Here is a 27,589-nt window from a genome sequence, read left to right as displayed (position 1 = left end):
TTTTTTTTTGGGGGGGGGGGGGGGGCGTGTATTCCTCCATACGCGAACTCAGTGCGTCGTGCGCGACAACATTCGTGGTCCTCTTGCGCAACGGGATTTGACAAGACTTCTCAAACAGCTCAATGTTTGCGTGTTTTCGCCACCTTAGAGTGTGCATTCACAGAGTGTGTGAAGCGTCATGTTTGAACCCTTCTTTCATCCACGTGGATCAGCATGAGAAGCAGGCCTAAATCAGACAAATCTCTCCAGTTTCTCTTCAGCCTTCATTGACCTTTGTAATCTCATTCACAAGGTACGAGAACTCGCTACCTCTGGGAAGGCAGAATGGCAGGCACACTTACTAGCGTGGACCACCTGAAAACCGAAATGGAATGTCGAAGATGCGATAGCGAAACCGGAATATTGGGTTTGAGATGGAGAAGAGTGTACTTGGTTAGAAGTACAACCCGTCGTGCACTGTTCCGTCTACGCAAAAATAAGTGCACCTTTATATGAGAACTCTCAGCGAAACATTTGAAAGCTTGTTCTCGTGCTTAAATTGTACTGTGCGCATTTTCTTTGAACACCATCGCTTACTCCTCTCAGTAAGCAGGCACGAGGTGCGACAAAACGAAAGGATCATCAAAGTAGCGTTGCAGAAGAAGGCCGAGTAATACGCACAAACATGTAAACAGTAAGCACAAATTCAAAAAAATGAACATTCTGCGCAGTTGAAAAAAAAGGAAGTTTAAGAAAGCAAAAGACAAGGTAAATCATACTCTTAAACTGACTTGCACGTGATATTTTCTGTCCCAGTGCGCTCACTATAGAAGTCGATTTAGAAATCTTGGCGACTATATGCTTCGCCACGTATACCTGACGCGCACGTCGTTACATCCACACGTTACATCCCCGTGACTCGCAAAGCTTGCGCTATGCACGTTACCCTTTAGCTTAGGAGCGGCAGCAGCCAGCTGTCGTAAAAAAACCCGCTCTTTCTTCTTTCTTGCCCGCAGAGGCACTCGCATTTGCATTTGGCGCTGACGGGCGCAGGCAAAGTGGTTCCGGCGACGCGGTCAGCTTACGGAGAGGGCCCCCAGCGCGCCACTCCTGCTTTGCGAATCGCGTTCGCATATCGGCGACGGCAGCAGCAGCGCGTAGCCGGCGGCTGTCCTTGAGGGGCCCCCCTCGACGGCGACGTGACTGCGATCGGCGCGCGCGGAACGTAAACGACGGAGAGCACGCTGCAGCGCGCACCGTACATACACCTTCCGGAAACGCGACCCACGTGGTTCCGGCCGTGACGTGCGTAGATGGACGCCGTGCGAAGGCTGGGTGCGGTTCGCTGCTCGTCGTCGTGCTGCTGGTGTGGCCGCGTTTCGTACTACGTCGCGATCGTCGTAGTGCTCCGGTGACTGACAACACCCGCGAGCGAGCTCGCTTTCACCCGACCGAGGCTCGGGCACAGGCTTGGGACACCGGAAGCCAGCCCCGTCGAGTGCCGCTCGGTTTGTGTGTGCAGCCGTGCGCGCGTGTTGTGTTGACTCTTCGCCGTGCGTCGTTCGGGCGCGCTCACGCGAGCAAGTGAGCGCGACGGCATCAGCGCGGGAGATTCGAAGGCGGCATGAGTAAGTGGGACAGCGTGATGGCGCTAGCTTTGAGCGTATTTGTGTTATCGCCTGATGTTTGCTTTTAGGGGGCGAGCTGGACATTGCCTGCTGACGAGCTCAGCGTACTGAACATGTCTCGGGAGCTGAGCGGCTTGCGCGAGCTGCAAGGTGTTTGGCCGCCGAAAGGCGCGAGGTCTGCGTGTGTCTGTGGCGGCGAGCGGAGTGGAAGAATGACGCCAGTTGAAGCGCCGAGTTCAGCGCATTCCTTCCCATTGTCTTCGTACGATCATGACGCCGGCGGATCTGCGTTGCAGACGGAACGTTGAGCCGTGTGTCTGGGGCTTTGTCAGTCGGAGGGCCGTGCTCGCCGCGTAGGGAGCATCGGAGCTGTTATCTCAGCCAGCCTCGATAGCGAGCGGTGTTTCCGCGCGTCTCGGTATCGAACAATCGTCGCCGGCTGTGGTTGGGCTCCAGTCGCTGGAAGGCTGCGCGAACGCTTCGGAGCAGCACCCCGGAAAGCAAATCTTTCCGTGATGCGCCCGGCGCTGCCGGGGTCTAAGCTCGAGCTGCATCGATTTTATGTGGGCAAGCAGATGCAGGAGCGGAAACCGTTTTAAATCGAGTGCACCTCTGTAGAGAACAACATGAGCTGCGTGCGACAATTGCCAGAGCGAAATGTTCTCATGGAGTACAGGTTTACGTGCTTTTTCTTTATTTCTTTCTTTCTTTCTTTTCGCATTAGCTCATTGAGAGATCAGTGACACTGCAGTTATGATAGAGCTGTAATGTATATTAAAATATAAATTATCACGTACTTTGCAAGCTCGCAATAAACATTTAGGCTGTTGACACAAGGCACGTAAGTTTCCTTCTGAGCGATAGTTCGCAAAAGGCACCGCAGCGGAGGAGGTTCTTTGGCGCCTCGTATTGAGGGTGTGAAAACTCCATGAAGATTATTGAAATACAGAGCAGATACTAGATGCGTCTAGAAAGCGAAGCAAGAGCTGAATCCAGGAAGCTTTCGGTTCGTAAGCGCTGTTTGCCGTAGGCCCTCTCTGGTATGTCCCACACCACGATTGGCTTGGCGCCTGCTCCTAAGAAACAGTTCCGGCGTAAGAACTGTTTTTGTTTACACGGATCCCGGTTCGCATTGTCCTGCTTTTTGATCACGCCCACCTGCGATTGCTGTCAATAAAAACGCGAAAGCCACGCGTATTTAAAAGAACAATAATAATGACGTTTGTTTTGTTGGTATGCTGCAGAAAATGGCGGTTCCGGCGCGTCTTTGTTTAAATTTGTTTTGTTGCCTAAGTCTCAGCGAGAACCTCAGCGCTGAAGCATAGACAAAACGGTGACATGTTTCTGTTCTCGTCGGCCTCGTTTTTTTTCCTTTTGTGTGTGTGCTTTCTTTGCTGGCGTACACTAATAAGCGTGCGCTTGCATGACCTGACGTCGACAGTGCCGCTTCCCGATGCCTCTTCGTTTATGTATGTGGATCTGTGGCCTGGCCTTGAGAGGCGGTAGGCGTGCGTGTGGAAGCCCCGGCAGTTATTCCCGTGTGCTTTCGCTACAAGTCGCATGCGCGCGTGTGCAAACACGCAAGAAAGTGAGGCACATGTTAACAGCTGGACAGATAGCAAAAAAAAAAAAAAGCGTTTATTAAAAATAAATAATTGCTGCCCAAGCACTCCGTACAGATGGTTAACCAGCGAAGATGACACGTGCGGCTGCGGCGTTAATCACTGGGTTAATCCCGACGGTTCATTAAACGACGGCTTGGTAGGCTGCCAGATCCTCGATGCGCAGTTGCTGCTTGCGCTCGGCTGCACGTGCATGTTCTTGTGCCCGGGCTGCAGCATCGGCGCGGCGTAAATGAGCTCGTTCCTGGTTCTGCTCGCGGCGTTGCTGATATAAAGCTGCCTGCTCCTCAGGAGTACGTATGACGTGTGGCCTACCCATTTCGGAGCCAATGAGAAACTGCTGCGCGCGCGCTCGGCTGCGACGGAGAGCGACGACGTCATTACTGGCGCAGCCAATCGCGCGTCTCTCTTTTTTTCGCGCGTGCGCATGGGGTTGCGCCGGAGGAGTTTTCGCGTACAGGCGACATACGGGCGGACGGACGAATCAGCTAGCCATATACAGCTTCGCTGCAAATTAATAAGACGAACGCTGTGGTGTTTTCGGTGAGGTGGCGAGATTAGGCGTACTCTTTCACTCCTGAACAAGAACAGCATCAATATGTCGTATAATGGTCCTTCCTGGAAGGATCGAGTCGTTTAACGTAACGACTGAGCTCTGCAGGTATTCCGCAGTGCGAATAGGCCGAAACATGGCCATAGCAGACGGTGTGCTGTGGCTGGCTCACCTGGGTCGCTCACTTCCACAGGTTGGGTCTGGTGACTTGTCTACTCTCTGAACGCAGGCGTGACTGCTTGTCGTGCCAGTGCCTAAACGGTCAATAGCCGGGAAAATGTTCGTAGGACAAGCTGGACAGTGTTTCAATGAAACTGAAAGTGAGCGCAGATGCAAAGTGAAAAAAAAAAGTTTTATACAGCAGTCATTTTGTCATTCACTGCAAGAAGGTGCGCTCGCAGTATGAGGGAAGAACAATCGTATTAGTGTAATTTAAATGAAAAGCTGAAGTGGCGCAAACGCCGCGTCACTAGGGCCTATCTGAAAAGGACGTTCAATTTCTCGACCAACGCATGCAGCCGACAGTGTTCCCTCGTATACGCATGCTCGCCAAGCCCTATTGTTTTCTTTCTGTGTCGAAAAAAAAAAAAAAGATTTTGAATGGCTGGCTTTACCAATCAAAATTCAGTTGGCAGTCATCGCATGGTCCTGTGGTATTTTCTTTCGGTGTCGTCCTTGTCTCTGTCTCACCAAGATATGTTATGCTGCTGGAGATCGGTTTGCTTCCGACACGCGGTCCTTTTTTCTCTTTGCCTTTCTCCGATGTCGTTGCACGTTCATCAGTATCTCTTCGAGCGCGGTCTTTTTAGGTGCTCTCAGCCTCGCTTGCGACTTACTCAGCTGAGATTACAGCTGCTCTTTTGTTTGGTTCGTAAAGTTTACTTTGTAGGTTAACGTCCTGGCGTCTGCTGCTGTTGTCTCGCATTCTGTCGTTATCCCTCGAGAGCCATCCCGACGGGGGAGACATCGAGATAGGAAGAAGGAATTCATTTGTACTCAAAACAAGATTGTCCAACCTATAGTTCATTCTTCAGTCTGGTTCTCGAGCTTGGCTTAGCGAATAGTTCAAACACTCACCACGAACTAACGCTGTCTTTCTCAAATTAAACACGCGTGTGCTCTCGAGAACTTAAGGAGGCCCCATGGAAAAAACTGCCACTGGGTAGTATCGTCTAGAGAACGAGTAATCGTGACACCTTCCGAGACATCTCAGACGACATGGTCGTTGCGAAGTTGCGTCTTCCAGTTTGATTGAGACAAATTTCGTGGCAATAAACAAGATTTGGGCTCAACCGTCCTTACAGAAATGTGGCAGTGTGCCGCGCGCAAATGTTCGAAGCATTCGAATAACTTACTCGATTAGTGACTTATTCGAGTCGGCTCGAGAGTCGAATAACGATTTTTTGCAAGTAAGAGTATTTTGCAGACTTGGTATGTTTGCTTGTGGCATGCGCGCGCGTGAGTATTTGCGGCGACATATTTGAGAACGTCAACTGTGTCCAATAAAACATAAAACAAGGAACGAGAGTGTGATGGAGCGTGAGAGCTTACGCAGTGGAATAGGCTATGTCGATCAGCGAGCCATGGTTTACCGACTATCACAGCGATTGTTCGCACACTCTGAAGATCAATGTGCATGCTAACGAACTGCGTATTTATTTCTAGTGCTCTGTGTTGTAACAACGCTTTATATAACACACAATGTAACGACATGAACCTGCCGACGTTACGGATATTAGGCTATGTAAGCACTGTTTTATATTAATTGTGAGAGCGGCTATTCATTGTTCGTTAATTACTCCATAAATATTCGATTTGCTTCTGGTATTAGATTCGATCTCAAAAATTACGATTCGCATAACTCTACATGAACATATTTAGTCTATGAACTTATCGTAGCTGGGCAGCTTTGCCTTCACGCAGACTTATTTCGTATATATATATATATATATATATATATATATATATATATATATATATATATATATATATATATATATATATAGGCGCTCTTTGCTCATCACTGGCCCTTGCTCCGCACGACCACATACATCCATGAAATATCTACAGAATATCCACAAAATCCGGAAATGAACCTGTTGCTAACGTTTAACAATTGTGACCCAAGCTGGTTGATTGCAGTGAGGCGTAAGGTATTAACTCTATAAATTGTTTATGGCTATTATATAGGTGTATAGAAAGACGTTTGCAGACTATAAAGCTGAAGGTAAAGCTGGACTGTGTATGAATTGTCTAAATAAATATTGATGAGGGCGGACTTCTATCAATTTCGTTTATATAACGTCAGCAATGGTGTTTCCTGCACACATCAAGAGTTTATCAATCGCTCAGACATCGATTAACGCACGATGAACATAAAAGATGACAACAGTGGTTGAAAACATGGAAGCCTCAGCCTGGAACAAACGTGCCGGCAAAGGGACTCGTCTTGGCCCTGACGTATATGGGCAAATGCCCTTGTCGACCAGTTCATTGCAGACTGAGGGTTCCTTTTTTTCCCTTTTTTTCCTTTTTTTTTCATCCACTGTATATCACTTCAAGTTTCTTTTTCATTTATGCACTCTGCCTAGCTTTAATTAAGCTTTGAGAGTAGCTTTGAAAGCTCGCACTGCAGCATATTTTGGCTCCGTCTCAAATCCGTGTTTCTGTGGATACTCGTGCTTTGCGAATAATAATAATAATAATAATAATAATAATAATAATAATAATAATAATAATAATAATAATAATAATAATAATAATAATAATAATAAATCACACGTGCAATGAAATGTTTATTGTAGTGCCTTGGAAAAGCTACAGAGCCCTCGTACTGGTGCATTTAAATATATGATACGCTCGACATAGTGTACAGAGAAGACAAATGTGGTAGACAAAACAATTTGAGATAGGAAAAAGAAAACAAAGAAACAAATGGGGAAACAGAAAACGAGGAGGTGGGAGTAAAAAAGAGTTAATCATACAGCATGGTTACCTATAATATATACAAAAGGCAGGTAATTAACTTCTAAATATGTCAATACAGGCAGTATACTTACTACATGTCTTTTTTTTTTTTTTTTTTGGAGTCGAGCCATATATGGCAATCTCCAATGAAACAAGGCCGCGCAGAAAACGTGGAATGCTGCTTGGTGTACCTTTGCGACATGGAAAATCGCACATCATCGAGCAGCTTTCGACAGTGTATAATGCCGTGGACCACTTTATAGAGGAACCGAAGGTATTATTAAAAACGTCTTGATTTTAGAGGTGTGAGTTGAGGTGTATTTGAGAGGGCTGGACTATGGTCGCCAGAACGGCAAAGGCGGAGCTTATATAGAAATTTATTCCGGACGCGTTCGATGAGTTCATAATTAGATTTGCTCGTTTCGCCCCAAACCACAGAAGATATATTTTAGAAGCAGAAAGGCACGCACTAGAATACAATTTCATATAGACGACAGAGAAGTGCAAGTCAGGCGAAATCCGACAAACAATATCACGTGCACGAAGGGCACGTTGTTTAGCATATTTAGCGTGTGAAGAAAAGTTTAGCATTTTGTCAAAGTACACACCAAGATCTTTCATTTCGTCAACCCTGGACAGTGGAGCATACCGATGGGTGTATGGAAATTACACATGGTGTGTTTTCCGCGTATAACCTAATTCCGTAGTTTGGAAGCATTTAAAAGTAGCTTATTGTCTCTGCTCCAGTTTGAAAGTGAAAAAAATAAAGGAATCTTTTTGATGGCCTAAGCAGTCGTGAACACTGTTGATAGTCTTAAATAGCTTTAAGTCGTCGGTATGTATAGAAGGAATGAAAAGTGTTGAATTGCTGACGAAATGTCAGTTATCAGCAGTAGGAGAAGAGCGCGAAGAACGGATCCCTGAGAAACTCCGCTAGTGACTTCAAAGTTAACAGAGCTCTGTCCATTAATGCCAACGAAGCACGCTCTATTGCATAGTTAATTGGATACCAGGGCAGTAGTGTAAGAAGGCATGTCGATTTTCGGGGGCTTTGTAATGAGAAGTCTTTGGCCATACTTGGCCTTTGCGCCACTAAACAACACACATCCATCCATTTGTAATGAGAAGCTCACGGAAAACTACATCAAATGATTTACTTAGGTCAAATTAAAGAGTAAACAGCGTCTGATTGGCCCCTACTATGGATACATACCGCGCTGGAGGCGTGGGTCATAAATGTGACCAAATTCGTTGTTGTGGAGCGTCCTGATGCGAAGCCGTTCTTAAGCCGTTAAGATGTTCTTAATACTAACAGCATGTAGGGAATGCGATACAGACTCATATACTTTTGACGCCGCGCAGAGGATCTGCATAGGCCGGCAGTTAGTAACTAGTAACTGCACTTCTATCACTCGATTTCTGTACAGGCACTAGCCATGCTACCTTCCAAGCGCTGGGAAACGTACTGAACTTTAGGGAACTGTTGAAGATGCGCAAGAGAAGAGGGACAAGCACGCTTCAATACGTCTTAAGCAGTGTGGGAGGGATACCGTCAGCGCCTCAAGAAAGGGAAGGTTTGAGGTCCATCTTACACTTCGAAACAGTCTTCATTGACAACAACTCGCACTTTTCTGTTCTTTTTTCAAGATTAGCCTGCGGTCCTGTCAGCTATGTTGTAATGATCACAGGCTTTTGCGGAAACCTTTCTACTCAAAAAAGAAGAGAGAGAGAGAGAGAGAGAGCACTGTTTTGCTGAGTAGACTATAAATACGATCGCTTTGGCGCAAACAAGGAAGGACGGAAGGGAAGGGAATGTTTTGCGGTGCCAGCACAATGCGTGCTGCAAGTGCTATCGGATAGAGCATTTATCACGCCCTAAAGTCGTTGAACTCGTGCTTCGGAGGGTTCCTGTTTTCTTGGAATACGCTCGTGAGCGGCTTCGGTTGCTTTCGCGGCAAAAGAAGCTCGTTCCACGATGTACGAGCTGCTTCTTCGCACGACGTGTATTTATGAACACTGTATCGTCGTCTGTAAATAGATCAGAATAAATCTCTGAACCCCCGGATTTATTGGCTATACTCGCATCCTTCCTATATATGCTCCAATTTACCGCGTGAAAAGCGCGGCGTTAAAATATTACCTCAATGTTCTGTATTAAGCTAGCTCCTGCTACTTTATCGCTTCAGCAAATAAAGATAGAAAAAAGAGAGGAATGTGTCAGGAAACGTGCAACTAGGGATACGAAATGCGTTTCGCGTGTATATGGAATACCACAGAGCGGGTCGCGCTGTTGTAGTGATAGAAAAAAGAAAACAGAAGAAAACAGAAGCTTACCGTTATCATTGAAAATGAAGGTATACAATCAGTGCATTTTATCGGTGCTGACATATGGGGCAAAGACTTGGAGGGTGACAAACAAACTTGCGAACAAATTAAGGACTGCGCAAAGAGCGATGGAACGAAGAATGCTAGGCATAACTTTAAAAGACAGAAAGAGATCGGTTTGGATAAGAGAACAAACGGGTATAGACGACGTTCTAATTGACAAGAAGAAAGAAATGGCGCTGGGCAGGTCATGTAATGCGTAGAGTGTATATACATATATATATATACATACAGTGGAAAGGGGAAATGCAGGGAGGTTAACCAGAGGGGAAGATCTGGTTTGCTACCCTACGCTAGGGAGAGAGGGGAGGGGGGAGGTAAAGTGATAACAAAGCAGAAATAAAGAAAGAAGGGAGCACAGACATACAATCACAGTCGGTCACTGTCGCCGCATACTGTCACCGCACAGCACAGTAGCACTTGCAGCACTATAAACATCTGTACCGGCTACAGTCGCTTGTCCAATCTGTTGTCTTTAAAAACTGCAACAGTGCCCTCGTCGCCCTCTGCTGCAATGGCTTGTGATGGTGGCATTTTAAAATAAGTTCCTCTGTTAGATGTCTCCGGTCAAAGCGCGCTATCGCGATTGCGAGTGATCTTCTCTGTAAATTATAGCGAGGACAGTCACGGAGAAGGTGTTGAAGAGTCTCCTCGTTACCACAGTCACCACACGAGGCGTCGTCGGCCCATCCGATTCGGAAAGCGAAAGACTTGGTGAAGGCCGCCCCTAGCCATATTCGACAAAGCAGGGTAGCTTCGTGACGGCAGAGTCCAGCTGGAATGCAAAGGCGTGTCGATGTGCATTTTGGCAAGCCAAAACAAACCCTGAGAACCCGAGCTTGAATAGCCTGTAGAGCACGAAGATTTGTCTGGCAAGTGTTGGTCAGTACGGGCGAACTGTATCTCAAGAAGCCCAGAAAATGAACCCTGTACAATTCCAACATTGCATGCACTGACATTCCTCAAGTCTTTCCGCCCAGAAACTTGAAAAGCTGGAAGATTGCTGTCAGACGCTGTTTCAAGTAGGTCACGTGCGGGCTCCATGAGAGATCTCTTTCAGTTATTATGCCGAGAAATTTGTGAGTCTTCTCATAAGAAATTGTCTGGCCATTTATTGAGATGGCGTAGGGTGTCGTTGGTTCGCGAGGGAATGCCACCAGTGCACATTTGCCTGACGAGATTTCAAGACCTTGGTTGCGGAGGTATATAGTTGTTAGAGTAGCAGTTTTTTGAAGTCTTGCACGTATCTGAGGACGTGTCACACCTGAAGTCCATATACATATGTTGTCTGCGTACATTGATATCTTTATCGCTGCTGTCAGATGATCAACTAGACCAATGATTGTGAGGTTGAATAGGGTAGGGCTTAGTACACCGCCTTGAGGAACACCTCGGTAGGTGTAGTGTCGTACGGTTTGACCATCGCCGGTACACACAAAGAACGATGTCATGAAAAGGTAATGAGAAATCCATTGAAAAACTCGACCACCTAGGCCATTCATCTCAAGAGCATCGAGGATAGCCTCGTGAGATACGTTATCATATGCCCCCTTGACATCCAAGAACAAAGCTGTAGATAATCTTTTGCGTGACTTTTACGTAGAGTAGATAACGTTGGACCATTAGGGTGACAGAATGCATGGGTACCGAGAGAAGGGAAGCGCTGTAGAGGACGACAGAAGACTAGGTAGTGCGACGAAATCGGGAAATTTGCGGGTGCTAGTTGGAATCGGCTGGCACAGGACAGGGGTAATTGTAGATCGCGGGGAGAGGCCTTCGTCCTGCATTGGACATAAGATAGGCTGATGATGGTGATGAAAATTCCATGGTGTGCTACCGTTGCAGTGGTCACTTGGATGACCACTGCAAAGGATGTCGTTGTAATCAGCACGCTAATCTTACAACGAGAGAAGGACAAGCTAACGCGTGAAAATCATAGAGGCATTCTGTATCAAAGAAGAGAAGTGTGTGTTATGCATGGCGTCGATTTCTTTGTTATCGGAAAACGAACTTGACTTCTTAAAAGAACGCGCTTGGCCCGCCGTGGTGGTGTCGTACGTGGCTGTATAGCGTTTGTTGCAGAGCACGGTGTCGCGGGTTCGAATCCCCAGCCCTCCACTGCGGCTCCTGTCATAGCCCCCAGTGTTCCCTTGGGACGTTAAACCTCATGCATCCATCAACTCATCAGAACATGTTTGAAATCTATCTTCAGCAGCACTTGTGGTACGTTTAGCAGGCCGTGCGTAAAGGATTGTCGACAATGGAAAAAAAAAAGAGCTGCATGATACAGGGGAGATTTTGAACGTAAGTATATCCCCATGTCGTTTTCGCTATAAACTTAATTGGAAATTGGCGCTCGTGGTGGAAAGAGATAGAGAAAGAAAGTTTAAACGTGCTCATGGGGTCATGCATTTTTTGCGTCTTTTATGCTCCTCTTTCATGTTGTTGTTTTTTTCGCGCCTCGGTGCGTTAATTCCGATAGCAAATAACCGCGACCTCGCCTGACATTTCAAAGTTCACAAAACAGAGCCATTTCGCGATGCCTGTTTACTTATAGCTCGGCACAACATGCGAGAAGGCACAACCGTGTTCGTCGACGGCTCGAACACCTGCGTTTCTACAGCGAGGCTTATCGTTTTTAAGCGTGTGCTGTTATTTGTAATTTCGCACCGCACAGTGCACGAACGGATCCACCCCCGCTCATATACAGTTGATGCACCGCTGCTCCCAGGCTCCATGCAGCGTGCGACGTGATTCGATGTTATGCTGTAGCTGCGCATTTATTGATACCGCGCGTATATCGTCATTTGAGATATGTTTTGACTGGCGTGGCTGGACGCGACAGTCACGTGAGAGCTGACGTGGCGCGAAGTGTTGAAGCGAGTGGCAAGTACTGGCGGGAATCTAAGCTCACCGCTGCAAGCCGTCATGGTGACTGCGCGTACATTGCGAAAGTCGTCGAAGTCAACTTCGTCCAAGCAGCCGGCCTAAACAAGTTTAGTTTAATCAATATCCCCTCAGAACTCTTATTCCCATCTTTAATTTGCAGGAGCAAATTAATAGGGGGGAATTAAAGCTTCAGGACCTTATTTCGCAGTGATTATTCCCGTTGATCCAAAGCTCCCATAGGAAATTTTACGAATGAGGGACCGGCCTTAGCGGTGTTTGGATTTTCTGGTGCACTTAGAATTGCCACCTTTGCTGAGAAAAAAAGAAGAGAAAAAGAAAACGGCATTCGGAGTAGTTTTGGTCTCGGCTGTGGCGGCCACATTTCGATGGGGTTGGAATGCGAAAGTGTTCGCGTACTTAGGTTTAGATGCACGTTGTAGAACCACGTTGTAGTCCACAGGGTAATCTGACTGAGCTAGCTTGAATGCTCTGTTGCCACAGTCAGAAGTTCGAATCCTCGCGGTGTTTTTTTTTAATTTAAGGTGGGAAACTCGAATTCACCTCCCCCAGTACACTACATCTCCAGGCTTGGAGTGGCGCCTGACGCCGGCAGAAACGCCGAGAGCAAGTGGGGCTATACTAATTCAGGTACAACCAAATTAGGAAGACCCACTAAGCTTCAACAAGACACTCCCTCAAAAGAACAGGAATTGGCCTCCCTGGTGCAGTATTCGGCCACTCCCTCCCAAATGACTCATTCGATTACCCAATGGCCCTCAGTCCCCAGCAGCTGCGGAGCACCTGACCAAGGCGCTGGTCAGACCTGTAACGCAGCGGAGGGTGCTAAGAATCTCTGGACCCGGACAGGCCGCCAATGGAAACTGACCCTTGCAACGTTTAACACCCGAACCCTCTCGGGTGAAGCTAGCGTAGCAGGACTCTTTGAGGAACTATCAGGCATTGTTTGGGATATCATTGGCCTTAGTGAGGTTAGAAGAACTGGTTAGGCGTATGCAGTGCTTAATAATGGCCATGTCCTCTACTTTAGAGGTCTGCCAGATAAGAAGCAATACGGGGTAGGATTCCTAATCTATAAGGACATAGCGGGCAACATTGACGAATTCTACAGCATTAATGAGCAGTAGCAGTAGTAGTAATAAAGCTGAATAGGAGGTATAGAGAAAAGGTAGTAGAAACCTACGCTCCAACCTCCAGTCACGATGATGAAGAAATAGAACAGTTTTATGAAGATATTAACGATGCGCAAAGTGGGCAAACTCAATATACTGTAGTCATGAGTGACTTCAATGCAAAAGGGGGGAAAAAGCAATCTGGTGAACAAGCAATTGGCAACTACGGCATGGATTCTAGGCGCACTCGCGGAGAGATGTTGGTACAATTCGCGGAAAGGAATAAGCTGCGGAAATGAACACCTTCTTCCGGAAGCGTTGGAAGAAAAACTGAACCTGGGAAAGCCCTAATGGTGAACTTCACACTTTCTGTCGATGCCAGCATAGTGCAGGATCTAGAAGTGTTAGGTAGAGTAAAATGCAGTGATCATAGGTTAGTGAGGGCTAAGATTCACCTCAATTTGAACAGAGAGAGAGAGAGAGAGAGAGAGAGAGAGAGAGAGCAAAATTGCTCAAGAAGAAACAAGACAACCTTGACGTACTAAGTGTAAATGCAGACCAATTCAGGTTGGCATTTGTAAACAAATATGCAGCCTTAGAACAGACAGATTAAGATGACATAGAGGCAATGAATGAAACCGTAACTGGGCTGGCTTCAGAAGCGGCAATTGAAGTAGGAGGTAAGGCACCAAGGCAGCCAGTAGGTAAACCCTCCCAAGTAACAAAGGGCCTAATAAAGAAACGACAAAGAATGAAAGTCTCCAACTCAGGAGATCATAAAGAATTCACGGAACCGTAATAACTAATCAACAAGTAGAAAATAAGGGATATTCGAAATTATAACATGAGAGAGAATGAGCAAGTAGCAAAAAATGGACGCAGCCTGAAATCAGTTAGAAGGAAACTTGGCATAGGACAAACCAAGATGTATGCACTGAAAGATAAGCAGGGTAATATCATCAGCAATCTCGAAGATATAGTAAAAGCAGCGGGAGAATTCTATACTGACCTGTACAGTACGCAGAGCAGCCACGATACTTCCATTCGAAGTATTAATGAACAGGTTACAGAGGCTCCTTCTATAGCTAGCGATGAAGTTAGAACGGCCTTGCAAGACGTGAAACGGTGAAAAGCGGCAGGAGAAGATGGACTACCAGTCGATTTAATCAAAGGTGGAAGAGACATAATGCTTAAGAACTAGCGGCCGTTTATACGAAATGTCTATCAACTTTAAGGGTCCCAGAGAACTGGAAGAATCCAAACATTATACTAATCCACAAAAAGGGAGACGTTAAAGAATTGAAAAATTATAGGCCCATTAGCTTACTTCCAGTATTATATAAAACATTCACCAATATAATTTCCAGTACAATAAGGGCAACATTGGACTTTAGTCAACCAAGGGAGCAGGCTTGCATCGGGAAGGGATACTCTACAATGAATCACATCCATGTCATCAATCAGATAATCGAGATATCCGCAGAGTACAATCAGCCTCTCTACGTGCTTTCATAGATTACAAAGAGGCATTTGATTCAGTAGAGATACCAGCAATCATAGAGGCATTACGTAATCAAGGAGTACAGAATGCTTAAGGAAATATCTTGGAAAGTACCTATAGAGATTCCACAGCTACCCTAATTCTCCACAAGAAAAGTAGGAAGATACCTACAAAGAAAGGGGTCAGACAGGGAGACACACTCTCTCCAATGCTATTCACTGCGTGCTTGGAAGGAGTATTCAAGCTATTAAACTGTGAATGCTTAGGAGTAAGGATCAACGGTGAATATTATCTCAGCAACCTTCGATTTTTTACATTGCAGATTACATTGTCCTGTTCAGCAACACTGGCGACGAGTTACAACAAATGATTGACGACCTTAACAGAGAGAGTGTAAGAGTGCGGTTGAAGATAGTAATCAATAGCCGGTCAGGGGAACAAGAGTTCAGGATCACCAGTCAGCCTCTAGACTGTGTGAAGGAGTACGTTTATTTAGGTCAGTTACTCCAGGGGACCCTGATCATGAGAAAAAAAATTACAGAAGAATAAAAATGGGTTGGAGCGCATTCGGAAGACATTGTCAGCTCCTGACTGGAAGCTCACCATTATCACTAAAAAGAAAGGTGTCCAGTCAGTGCATCTACCGGTGCTGACATATGGGGCAAGAACTTGGAGACTGACAAAGAAGCTCGAAAACAAGTTAAGGACCGCGAAGAGAGCGATGGAACGGAGAATGTTAGGCGTAACGTTCAGAGACAGGAAGAGAGCGGTGTGGATCAGAGAGCAAACAGGGATAGCCGATATTCTAATTGACATTACGAGAAATAAATGGAGCTGGGCAGGTCATGTAATGCGTCGGTTAGATAACCGGCGGACCATAAGGGTTACAGAAGGGGTGCCAAGAGAAGGGAAGCGCAGTCGAGGACGACTGCGCTTCATCATCATCATCATCATCGCGACGACGACGACGACGATGATGATGACGACCCGACACGAGGCACGGAGGACTCCGGAATAATTTTGACCACCCGAGGTTCTACATCATCATCATCATCACCATCACCACCACCACCACCATTACCACCAGCACCACCATTACCACCAGCACCACCACCACCACGATGATGATGATGATGATGATGATGATGATGATGTAGAACCTCGGGTGGTCAAAATTATTACGGAGTCGTCCATGCCTCGTGTCGGGTGCGTTCTGCTGGAAACCATTCGTACGGGCGCAGGATTGTCTTGGGCGCCACCAGTATGGGGGTCATTTAGTTACCCTTAAGTTACATTTAGTGCCCAAACACTTTCTGCCAAACAAATCGGCCCACTACGAATAGAAAGCGAGCACGATTGCTCACTGAGATCGTGAAACCCCTACTAGCTCTAACATGAGGATGAACTCTTTCTAACGCGTGAATAAATGTAACTGGTTTGTTTGGTTACGTCATTTCTTTACCCTAGTGCCCCTACACCCTCTGCATCACGCACAAGGCGTTTCACGTACTCTAGTGTGGCTCCGTCCCTGACATAGCCTACACGACTTTTCTTTATTCTATAGCTGCAGGATTCCTCATTTAATCGCACAAACAGTCTGTCGACTCCGCTTCCCTTCGCTAGGCACCGATTATGTCGCTCTAATAGACTACCGGTTCGGTAGCCTACACGTCACTTGTCCTGCTCTGATCGACACGCTAGTCCATGCCGTCGCATTTCCTGTCTCTTAACGTTACCTTTATACCTTTATTTTATGCCCTTGAAAGCAGAAGAAAAGTATTTGATTGTGTGTTTGAAGCTCGCGTTTCTCGAATGATAGTATTCGATTAGCAAATTTTGCCATTCCCGCGCTCCTTCGCAAATATTGCGAACCAAAGGAAAGCTAACAGCGGGGCAGCTATCTTTGAAACGCGGGAGACTGGCGAGCTCGATTCTTTCCTGCTTTGTATATCGTATAAGCGTTCAACGGTTCCTACACAAACATCGAACGCAGAGAGCCGGTCGCGACGGTCAATGGCTCGGAAGCGCCTGCGGCAAGTTGTGACGCAACAGGTGGCGACCGTGGCGGTTGCTGGCACGCCAGCTGCGACAAGAACTCGCCCTTTGTGTAGGGCGCGGCACGCTGTTGACGCCTGGCGGCCATGTTTGCGTCACACTTCTCTCGTGGGACTCGGTTGTCACGGTGGGAGTCCTAGCGGCGTCGTTGTTTTTGTTCCCATGTCGGCCCGAGGCTTCCGCTTGTATATACGGTGACCCACGCTGCCAACTGCGTCGCAAAACCGTTTTGGCACTTCGTAGTAGAAAGGGCGGGAGAGGGAGTGAGGTAAGGAGGAGGACAACCAGACGCAAGCCGCCTGATTTCCTACCCTGCACGTGGGTCGGGTAAAAAAATGGGGGGTTTAGAATGAAGGAAATAAAACTGTGAAAAACCAAGCACGCTTCAAAACTAGTAACTACATTCACTGACTCCTGTGGATCGAGAAAAGCACGATAATGCTTTCACGGTCTTCTGATGGGGATATCGAGTCTCGTCTATGTTTGAGGATTACCTCTTCCGACCGAGGTCCGTTGTCGAACTCGTAGAGCACAGCGGTATACGTCTCTGTACGCTACTATACTTTGGACACTGGCACATAATGCGGATGATAGTTTGATCTTCACCGCAGAAGTCACAGTCGGCACTGTCGGCCATTCCCGTGTGGAAGGTATACGGGTGTAACAGCACGTTTGCCAACGTGTCTTAGACGCATACTTGTGCTTTGAGTAAATTTTCGGTTGCCCACCGCGGTGACCATGTAGGTATAGCGCTTTGCAAATGAGAACGAGGTAGCAGGTTCGACTTCCGGCCACGTCGGCCGCATTTTGATGGGGGAAGAACGCAGGAGCACCCTTGTCGGTACCGTGCTTAGCGTGCACCTTAAGGAACCCCAGGCGGTCAAAATTTATTTGGACCCCTCTCCACTACGGCGTCCCGCATGACCCACTATGCAGCTTTTGGACATTAAACTCCACAACGTAATGTTTCAAAGAAAATCCTGTACGCGTAATTGAAGTGACAGTGTACGCTACCTAATTAACAAGCTGTCATTCTTCTTCTTCTCCTTCCTTTTCTTAGTAGTAGTAGTAGTAGTAGTAGTAGTAGTAGTAGCAGTAGTAGCAGTAGTAGTAGTAGTAGTAGTAGTAGTAGTAGTAGTAGTAGTAGTAGTATGTTTGAATACGTAAAAGCAGTCAGAGTATAGGAGAGCTAGGAGGGACACAATGCATGTGGGCATTCGAAGAGAAAAAGGTAAACAGAAAAATAATAGTGAGTGAAGAAGGGGGACAGAATTAAAAAAAAAGAACAAAAAACGTGGCGACCACCACCAGAAAAAAAAAAGAATCGTGCATGTTTGTTTGAGACACTCATCGGGCGGCACTTTTGCAGGGCGCATAACATGCGCCCTGCACTTTTGGTTACGTTACGTTAATCTCTGTCGTAAATGGAACTCGATTCAGCTGCGTTTAACGAGTTTCACAGAACATTCGTTCCTTTTGCCGCCAGTGTGCTTCATCCGGGCTTCGTTACCACAATGCATCCCGATCTGCACACTTCGCTGCTAAGCATCATGACGACCGTCTTCAAGGCTTCCTTTAACGAGGGATATGGACACTTAGAACTCCTCCTGCTATAACTTCCGGCCGGTCGGTATTCTCAAATACATGTAGGATCTCTGTTTGCTATTGCTCGATTTTACTTCTGCAAAGCTTAAGCATTATTTTTTTTTTATCTAAGAACGCTGCTGTATACGTAGGTGTAAGTGGGTTATTTCAGGTGACTGAAAGCACGCGGAGGTTCGCGCTCCTCTGCTTCCTGAATACTTAAGCTTTGGTACCACGTTGAAAGATTCGAGGAAAAGCACGTGACTCAATGTTTGAGGGTCGCATCTGCAATATTAACACGGGTCTCAGTAAAAAATGTGATTGCGACTGCGTTACCGAACGTCGTATTTGAATATATTTATAACGGTGTCGTCGCCGCTTTCGGGTTTCCTTTCTCAAAGTTAGCGCCAGACAGGACGCACGCGCTGGTGCCAAAACTTTATCGATGCAGTGACAACAAAGTTTCCAGCAGTGCGGCAGCTGGCGAAGTTGTTACTCGCGCATTCCCGAAGGCCTGCCAATTCGCGGCCCACGCCAGTCGCTGTCGATATGGCACTGAAAGAAATAAAGCCTACCGTTTCCGCTATGCAGAAAACACCCCGCGGTCAATCGCTAAGTTGCGCCAACCACTATCTAGACGGTGCTATTTTCTGCGTCGATACAGGAAAGAAAGAAAAAAAAAAGAAAAAGCCAGGAAAACTTCGTGCCGTTCTTGGCCTGCGTTGGCTCTCTGTAGTCCAACCTCATAGTTGAAACGCACGCACGCACGCACGCACGCACGCACGCACGCACGCACGCACACACACACACACACACACACACACACACACACACACACACACACACACACACACACACACACACACACACACACACACACACACACACACACACACACACACACACACACACACACACACTGCGTCGTTACTCTCAACCATTTTTTGCGCAATTTAGTGCTGATCTTGTCTCCAACCAATATTTGCCATCTTGTGTGTCTTTCGTTGCTTTACGTTGCAGGTCAGCGGAGTCACGAACGGCATGCGCGCTATCAGCGTGACCCAGCATTCTTGACAGGAAAGTAGCGAGCGCAGAGTTTTCAAGAAAAGAAGCGCAAGCAAGACAGATGACGATTATCGTTGTGGGACAAAGATACGCCTCGAAAGGCGTACACTTTTTTTAGAGTGTAATCGTCATCTGTCTTGCGTGCTCTTTTTTTCATTAGCGCTTTGTGCCCGTTACTTTGTAAGGAACGCTATGTGACGCTGGTACGTGACTTGAAAGTAAGGAGAGCGTAACGTTAAATAAAGGAAGTCCGTGCGGGATAGATGTATGAAGATGATTTTTTCTTGAGAAAGCCCCCTAGGGGACAAATCTTTCCTAGAGCACATACACTCTTAAGCAAAATTACACCCTTTTGCCGCACAACAATAATCGTTATCTCTCTTGTCCGCATTTCCTTTCTTTAACGCGGCGAGCCCGGTACTTTCCAGTAACGAACGGCATGCGCAAAGTTACACCCCAAATGGTGTAACTTTGCGTAAGTGTAGTTTGTTGGAAAGAAGGGCAGAGGCTATTCCCGAACGGTCACTGTTGATGGAGAGCTCGTTAAACAAGAATTTCAGGTCTACGAAATTCGGGTCCTCCCCCGAAGCGGTAAAGAGCGGAACTCCCACATAAGCACTTTTCCCTGGCGACTCGTCATACAGCAGCCGTACACTGGTATAGTAGTACATGCCGAGTAAAGGAAAAGCCCTTCCGCATGATTTGCGTGTAGAACAGCCGTGAAACAAACATCCGTATTCACTTATTTCCGTCCTCATCTGTATGCTGTCATCTCTGAGGTTGTTTGAAGTAAATGATCTACGACTACCGATGCACTGGCTAAGTGCGCACTCTTTCTTCTGGCTGAGTCTTTTCAAGACTGCCTTCAAGAGGAGAGAGAGAGAGAGAGTTGCTTGCTTCAGCGATAAACTGTATAAGTTGGCCTAGCATGCTTACTCTGCCGAGCCAGATGGCTGTCCGAGCGGAAAGACCAATTCACATCTCTGCCTTGACGGAGCCATCTTAAGACGAAAGAACGCAGTGGCAGTTATGCGCTGTGTACTTGCTACTATAGAAGGCTATCAAGTGTCGGATGTGTAAACAGAACGCGCTGCCAGAAAAGGTTGCGAGGAGCAGTACGTGTACTCGACGTGTTCACACCGCTGTATGGGAAACATAGCATGCGATGTATATACGCAAGCGCGAAACTCTTCGTGTCACGCACTTCCGGCAGAGAGTAAGCTTCCGTTTCGCTTCTACGTGAAACAGCTTACCGGAACGCTTGCTGTCTATACACATGAAACACACACACATATGCGTGTATATACACGCGGCAACGTCGACAGCCGTGTGCGTGCCCCATCCACATTGCCGCTGCAAATGGAGCGGAACACGTGCGAGCATTGAGCTAAAGGTGTCTGTTGACGCTGAAAAAAAAGAAGAACAAGTTCCACATATTAAGTATCTTGTGGGGAGCGCGTTCAAATACAGAGCTCATTCTTGTCGTAATGAATATGCGCTTTCGAAGAACGCGGCTACGTCGAACGCAACGAGCTGTTTGCATAAGTTGATTGCGTGCTTTTCTGGCTTCCCTGCCGAGACCGCGGTTCGGGCAACGGAAGCACTCCCGTTTGCGCTTTGAGGCATATGCGCGCGAAGTTTGAAGTAATATGGCTGTACCGCGTGTTTGCAGATCTGGGCGAGGAAGCGCTGTGGACCTCGTCGGCCGCTTCGGCCGCTCCCGAAGGCCACGGGCGCCACTTCGACGCCTATTGGAGCGAGTACGACCACTTCCGCGCCGACGACGATGAGGAAGAGGACGACCGCGCGACCCACCAGAATCCAGGTACACTTCTGAAACTGCGCGTTTGGAACTGTTTGACGTATGGAATCACATAATACGTGGACAGTGCGAAGAAGAAAAAGAAAGGAATACAAGGAAAGAGAGGTGTAATGCACACAAATGAAACACATGAACCAGCTAGCCCAGACCATTGTTTTAACGGAGTCAAATGTGGTTGCCTGGTGTCGGGTCAGCAGGTGGCTTCCACAGTGTGCTCACTCTGACTCTTAATGTGGGAGGAAAAAGCGGGGGTTCATGGCGCGGGTACCCGGCGAGGGTGAATAATGAGGGTGATGCGGTAGTAGAAGACCAAAAAAAAAAGAAAAAGCGATAGGAGGTTGAGTTGACACTGTTCTCAACTTCGTTCCTTTACGTCTGCAGGAAGATAAACCGAGATGTAGAAATAAAGGAGGCCACACTAGACGCAGAAAATGTAACCACAAAGACGGGAATAGTTTAGGATTCTAAGTCCTCGTTCACATAGGTCTGGTTCATTGTGCACAGGAAATAGTATCAAAACGTACCAAGACAGTTAAGACAAGTATCAAGTAGTGTCAAGACATTGTCGTGGTGGCTAGCTCACCCATTAGCCGCGCTGTGTCCTTATTCTGTCATTTCTACCACCTCTCCGGTTTTCCCTAAACAGTGTTGCCAACCGGAGATGTTCTATGGTTAAAAACTCTCTGGCTTTCCGTTCCTGCTCGCCCTCTGTCTACCGCTGTCTACCGCTCTGTCTACCGCTCGCCCTCTGTCTTTCCGTGTTCTCCTTTTCCTTTCATACATCTACGGTGTGGATCCGCCTGCCGTCAGACTCGCAACATTTCGTCACCAATTTACGAAACGCGGTGACAGGTTCGTACACTTTTAAACGGCCTCCAGTGCTTGTGTGTACTTTGCGTTCTCAGTTTCAAGCACAAAGACAATCTGTGTCCAACGCATTCAGGAAACTAGACGATCGTCTTCTGAGCGAACAGACAATGCTAGAACACCGTCCCCACCGATCACCTGCTCAGAACGTAATGAAGGCACTTTTGTACTTTCTGAGAACGTCTGGCTTGTGCGAGCGCCTTTCACTCACTAGTGCCGTCCTTGCACGTCTCTCTGCACTCTTAAACAAACGTACACCCTTTGGTGTGTATATTTTCCACACAAGAATAATCGTCATCTGTCTTGCCTGCTTTTCCTTTCTTGAAAACGCTGTGCTCGCTACTTTCCTGTCCAGAATGCTCTGTCATGCTGATAACGCCTATGCCGTTCGTGACTTGTAAGTACCGGGCTCCCAGCGTTAAAGAAAGGAAATGCGGTCAAGACAGGTGACATCGTTGTGTGGCGAGATACGAGCCAAAGGGTGTAATTTTGCTTAAGAATGTACCGCTATCTCTCGCTCTCCCTACCTTCTATTCCCCTTCTCCCTTCCCTCAGCGCATGGTAGCCAAACAGACTCTTGCCTGGTTAACATCCCTGCCTTCCTTCTGTATATATATCGCTCTCTCGCGCGCCCGCGTTCGTATCGTCGTTTACTCTTTTTCACCCTTTATCGCAGGGGCAGCACAATAGGGCTATGGCCAGGCTTGCGTTCCTTGTTCTTTCTTTCGTTCTCCCTTCCCTTGCTTTCTTTATTTGTTTCTTTTTTTTTTGCCCGCTTACCACTCCCCTAGTGTAGTATAGTTAACCTTGTGCAACCTGGTTGACCTTCCGGCCTCTCCTGTTCTATATCTGTCTCACGCCTCCACCTTTTATTAAAGTCGGCACACTGTCCCTACCTCTCTTTTCTCATCGCAGAAGAGCAGGATGCTGATTGGCTCCGGGAGGTGGGACTAGACTTTGTGCTCGACGACGTCCTCGGTGAGTACCTTCCCTCGGTTGTCCGTAGATTCTGAACCTTCTTGCTCGTTCGTGCTGAGAAAATGTTTAGTGAAGTATGGTCTGGAGTGAACGAGCGCCATCACTGGTAGCAGAGAGGTGACGCCACCACTGATCGCAGAGAGGGGTTTGTCACGAAAGGTCTCGAGAAAGCAGTGGCTGTGCTCCAATCCTGGGCGATGGGCGTAGTGTGGACGACTACTTTACCTTTTTTGCTTGGCCGATATTATTCTCAAGCCATTTCCTGGTCATGCATTGCGTCTGATATGTGTTCGCGGCTATATTTTTTTGTTGTTGTTCTTAGCTCAGTATTCCCTTTGTTTGCAATACTGATTTGTCACCAGCCACTGTGAAATAATTGTTTCGGTTATTTTTCTCTTTCCTCTTCATTTTTTGACACCCACATTTGGGGTTTCGATGTAGCAGGCTGTCTTTCGTAGACCGCTAAAAAATTTCCGCATTGTCGTAGCAGCCACAAGAACGAGCCTTTCGATCAGCGTGCGGCGCCAAGTCGCCCAGACCTGAGCCGCTTCCCAAAAAAAACTTGCAGGGTCGAGCGGGGGCCAGCATGCCCAACAGCCCAACCACAACGACGGAGGTGCACCACCACCACCACCACCGCCGGCGGCTCGGTCCTACGTGCGCACGCTCAGCCGCGAGCAGGCAGCGGCCGTCCAGAGGCGTCTGGACACGGTCACGCTGCGCCGGCGCAAGCACCACGCACCCAGGCAGGACGTACGCAACGTGTTCGATCCAGCCGCCCACCAGGTGCGTGCCCCCCGCCGTAGCACGTTCTCTTGTGTTGTCCTTCTACGCGCTAACAGCGCGAATGAACGGCAGGCCGTACTCCTCCCGGGGCCGTGCATCTACAGTGCCGAGCCCTTGACCAGATTTCACTCGCTCAAGCCCGACCATTAGCAGGGGCGGTGTTCTATCTCTCTTAACGTAACGCTGGACTGGTCTGGGCTTTTGGATGCCTGCAGAATATATTTCGGGTCACGTACTTTTGTATACTTGTCCTTGCCGCCCGCCATTATTCACAATTTCTTTTTTTGTCGCGTTAGCGTTACCTGCCCACTTGCGGCATGTGTTGGCTCACGTGCGGGGCGCATAGAGTGTCTTATGATGTCTTATAATGTCTTATCCTTCACGGCACATATTCAGGGACGTCGGAATTTACTGAGCTACTGGATGGCGTGCTGGTGATCGGGAACAGTCGTGTGCCCGCCACTCAGGTGTATACCTGGCCACATACGCGTATGCATCACGAATGCTGTTATACGTACACGCCACTTTCGGAAGACAGGCCACTTTAGGAAGGGACCATTTTTGGAATGCCGGCCTCATCAGTTGTCGCGGCAGAAGTTAATGACAGAGGCATGGTTCAAGGGCAGCAGACTTGAACAAGCGACCCTAGCGCTGACGGGTCCTACTTATAGTGCCAACCTTTGTGATTGCGTGTATGTATGTGCAGTCTGCATATCTTCCTTATCTTTTTGTATAGTGGGTATAGCGAACCAGATTTTCGGTTCTGGTTAACCTCCAGGCCTTTCTCCTTTCTTTCGTCTCTCTTTCTCTCGGGCAGAAACGTACGATTCTTTAATAAAAAAAGCTTTCTTTCTCTTCACAAATGCCGGTAATGCGGCTTACGAGGCGACTATACTATTGTTCGCGAACCGCAGCATGCTGGCGACGCCGCGGATGGACGCCGGGGCGAGATGCGCCTGCCCTCCGCCGCGCCAGTCGGCGGTCGTGCTGCCCAGGGCCCGCTGTGGAAGAACCACTGGAACCAGTACGACGCCATCGCCACGCCCGACGTCAAAGGTAAAAAAAAAGAAAGGACGGGAGCAGTAATCGACTGCCACGATGATTGAGGGTGTTTTAATTCCGTGGGCGGAGCGCCACGTCGTCGTGCAAACCGCGACGGCTCTGTTTGACGTGCCCGCGCATCTCTCCCTGCGCAGGCGTGGCCGTGCTCGGATTCAAGATGAAAGGCACGCTGCGAGGGGCGCCGACGGAAGCGGCGTCCTTGACGCCCCCCGAGGAGGAGGACGAGGACGAGTCACCGGTCGCGGTCCAGCCCGGGGTCGACTGGACTTTGGTACGGGCAGTCGGCGTTGGCTCGCGAAACTGCTCTGCTTATAGCACGTTCGTGTTGGGTTATGTGCGGGTTGAGAGTCGGTTCCCAAAGCGACAACAGCGAACGCTGCGTTGCCGGAGTACGGGTAGTTGCGGTTTTACCCAGAAATGCAGTATCCGACTGAAATATAGCAAGAGCGCCTGAGGCACATATTACTTTTAAACAAAGACAAAGAAAAAAGAAAGGAAAAGAAAAGAAACGAAAAGAAAATGAAGGAGAGTGGTTAAATTAAGGGCTGGCGAACCAGCGCTAAGTCCTGACTGACTATACAATGGAGGAGAAAGAGCCCCAGAAAGTCACAAGAGGGCAGCTGCTGCAATTTAATTGAGTACGCCGGAAGAAGTGTGGATTCCAGGCCCGGTTGACGACAATTGAGACTAGGTGACCGTCTGTGACGCGTCGGGGGAACCTCGCAGTTCGCCTGTGGCTCCAGAATATTCGCTAAACAAACGAAATAAAGTCTTTTCAGTGCGACAGGAATAGGCGGCCGAAAAGTGCGTGTTTCGATATGTCCCACATCTGTCGCTTTTTGTTCTCAGTCCCGCAGCTGCAGGTGTGCCTCAATGTCACGTGACCCGGCGGCCTAAATAAAGCGCCGAGAGTGACTGCTGTCGTGCTTGCGGATCCGAATTGACAGCGAGAGCTTCCGCCGCCGCCTCGGTCGAGATAGATAATTTGTGTGTGTGTTTTTCTCGCATGTACTTTGGCTGAATGCGTCTCGCACACTTTCCACGCGAGAAGTACGTACGAAGTTGAAATCGTTCGCGCGTTAAACATGCCGACCAGCGCCATGTCGTGCGTCGATCAGGCTCGCGTGTCGAAGACGGCGAAACCCGCCGTGGTGGCGTCCCAGTTTTGGCCATTTCTACATCGACAATTGGCTCTCTCACTCTTTCGGAAGTTTGTTGGCTGTGTTTGCAAGATTTTCATATCATATAACATCAAACGGCATTGGATTTCTTGTTCTGCCAATGTATAGTTTGTGGAAAAACATTTAATTATAGAAATTATATTAGAGCACGTAAAACAGTATTTGATTTCTACTCCGTCGTGGTAGCCCAGTGGCTTATGGCGTTGCGCTGATAAGCCCGAAGGCGCGGGATCAAGTCCCGGTGGGCTGCTGCGTTTCGATGGAAGTGAAATGTAAAAAAAAAAAAGAAAAACGCCCGTGCACCGTGCATTGGTTGCCCGTTAAAGAACCCCAGGTGGTCAAAGTTAGCCCGCAGTCCCCAACTACGGCGTGCCTCATAATCATATCGTAATTTTGGCACGTAAAACACCAGGATTTAAATTTTTTTTTTTTTTTACGTGGTGGAAGGCTTTCTTATCCTCGTCCGCGCTTTTTACCAATTCGTATGCTCCGAATTGAAAGCTCTAGCGTAGTCGTGAGGTAGCACGTCAAAACATGCTTTCTCGTGCATAACCTAGCCAAAGCGTTGAACCTGCTGACTTCATCAGAGCACCGATAGACGTTGCAGCTCTTTCTATGAGTAGTTACTTTAATTTTCGTCTCTCTCTGTTTCCCTCACAGCAACCCGGCTTCAGCGACTCGTTCAGCCTGGACAGCCAAGACCAGGAGCTTCCTGTAAGTCGTCCGGCGTTTTTTCTTCTGTATGGCTTTCAACCACGTTGCGGACTCAGCGAGACTTCCTTGACGTTTAGCGAATGCATGACGCAAGACCACGCGCGCTCTCATCGTCGGTGGCCTCAAGTCGATAACGCCCGGTGCGACAGCGTCGTTGCCTCACCCTATACCTTGCGTCTTCCCTGTAGGTGTTGTCGTCGTTGTTTTGCCATCGCCGGGCGGTTATATACGCGCCGCGAAAGACTATAGACAGGACCGTACGCATCTGCGATGTGTTCAGTATCCTAAGGCACTTACTGGCTCTTGTAGAATCGGCAGCCACGCAGTGTGGTTCTGAACAGGAATGTGAAAACAAAACAGTGATCGCGCAAGACAACGGGTATGTATAGATGTCACACTCGTGCGACTGCAGCGCCACTATATAGAAAGTGCCGCGCGTGCATTGCACCTAATCGAACTGATCGTTCACGAATGACATATACCCTCTCTAAAACTCGACTCTTCAGAATGTTACGTCGCGATGTGTCGCATAGTAGCTTCAAGCTTTTTCCGTGGAGGCCTAGTACAACGTGTTCGTAAATGTAACCTATAGGTCTCTCGCTTTCTGATCGCCTGACAACCTCTGAAAAGCCTTCTTCTTTAAAGAGAAGAGCAGGCATTCGCGGTCTCGTACCGCGTAACCGTATTGAATGGAGGCTTGTTCAGTTAAAAACTTAAAAGCTGGCTTGGAACCTTGTTCAGTGGAAAAACTGGCAAATTCAACATGCATTTGGGCTAGATGCTGCGTACTTGAAGTAGGAAGGAACAGCGCCAACTAAGAC

At 47.9% G+C, this 27,589-nt stretch overlaps 1 protein-coding gene across 2 annotated transcripts in view; it reads left to right on the top strand.

Annotated features, from left to right (window-relative positions):
• The first annotated feature begins 1,015 nt into the window (after positions 1–1,015).
• The window catches only part of LOC135913935 (rho GTPase-activating protein 18-like), a 226,377-nt gene continuing 199,803 nt past the window's right edge, over positions 1,016–27,589 (top strand). Inside the window, exons 1-7 of one of the 2 annotated variants that reach the window (XR_010568169.2) lie at positions 1,016–1,607; positions 21,031–21,183; positions 22,963–23,025; positions 23,594–23,811; positions 24,726–24,867; positions 25,008–25,144; positions 26,715–26,768. Coding sequence is in view for 1 of the 2 variants with exons in the window: in XM_065446631.1 (XP_065302703.1) it covers positions 1,604–1,607; positions 21,031–21,183; positions 22,963–23,025; positions 23,594–23,811; positions 24,726–24,867; positions 25,008–25,144; positions 26,715–26,768 (771 nt within the window). In the remaining variant the exon portion in view is untranslated. The remainder of the gene's footprint in view (positions 1,608–21,030; positions 21,184–22,962; positions 23,026–23,593; positions 23,812–24,725; positions 24,868–25,007; positions 25,145–26,714; positions 26,769–27,589) is intronic. The other variant, XM_065446631.1, reaches the window with a different exon arrangement.

Source organism: Dermacentor albipictus, chromosome 5 (genome assembly GCF_038994185.2).
Source record: "Dermacentor albipictus isolate Rhodes 1998 colony chromosome 5, USDA_Dalb.pri_finalv2, whole genome shotgun sequence".
NCBI classification, from domain to species: Eukaryota; Metazoa; Arthropoda; class Arachnida; order Ixodida; family Ixodidae; genus Dermacentor; species Dermacentor albipictus.
The sequence above is the reverse complement of the archived record's forward strand: the minus strand, read 5'-3'. Positions and strand labels throughout refer to the sequence as shown.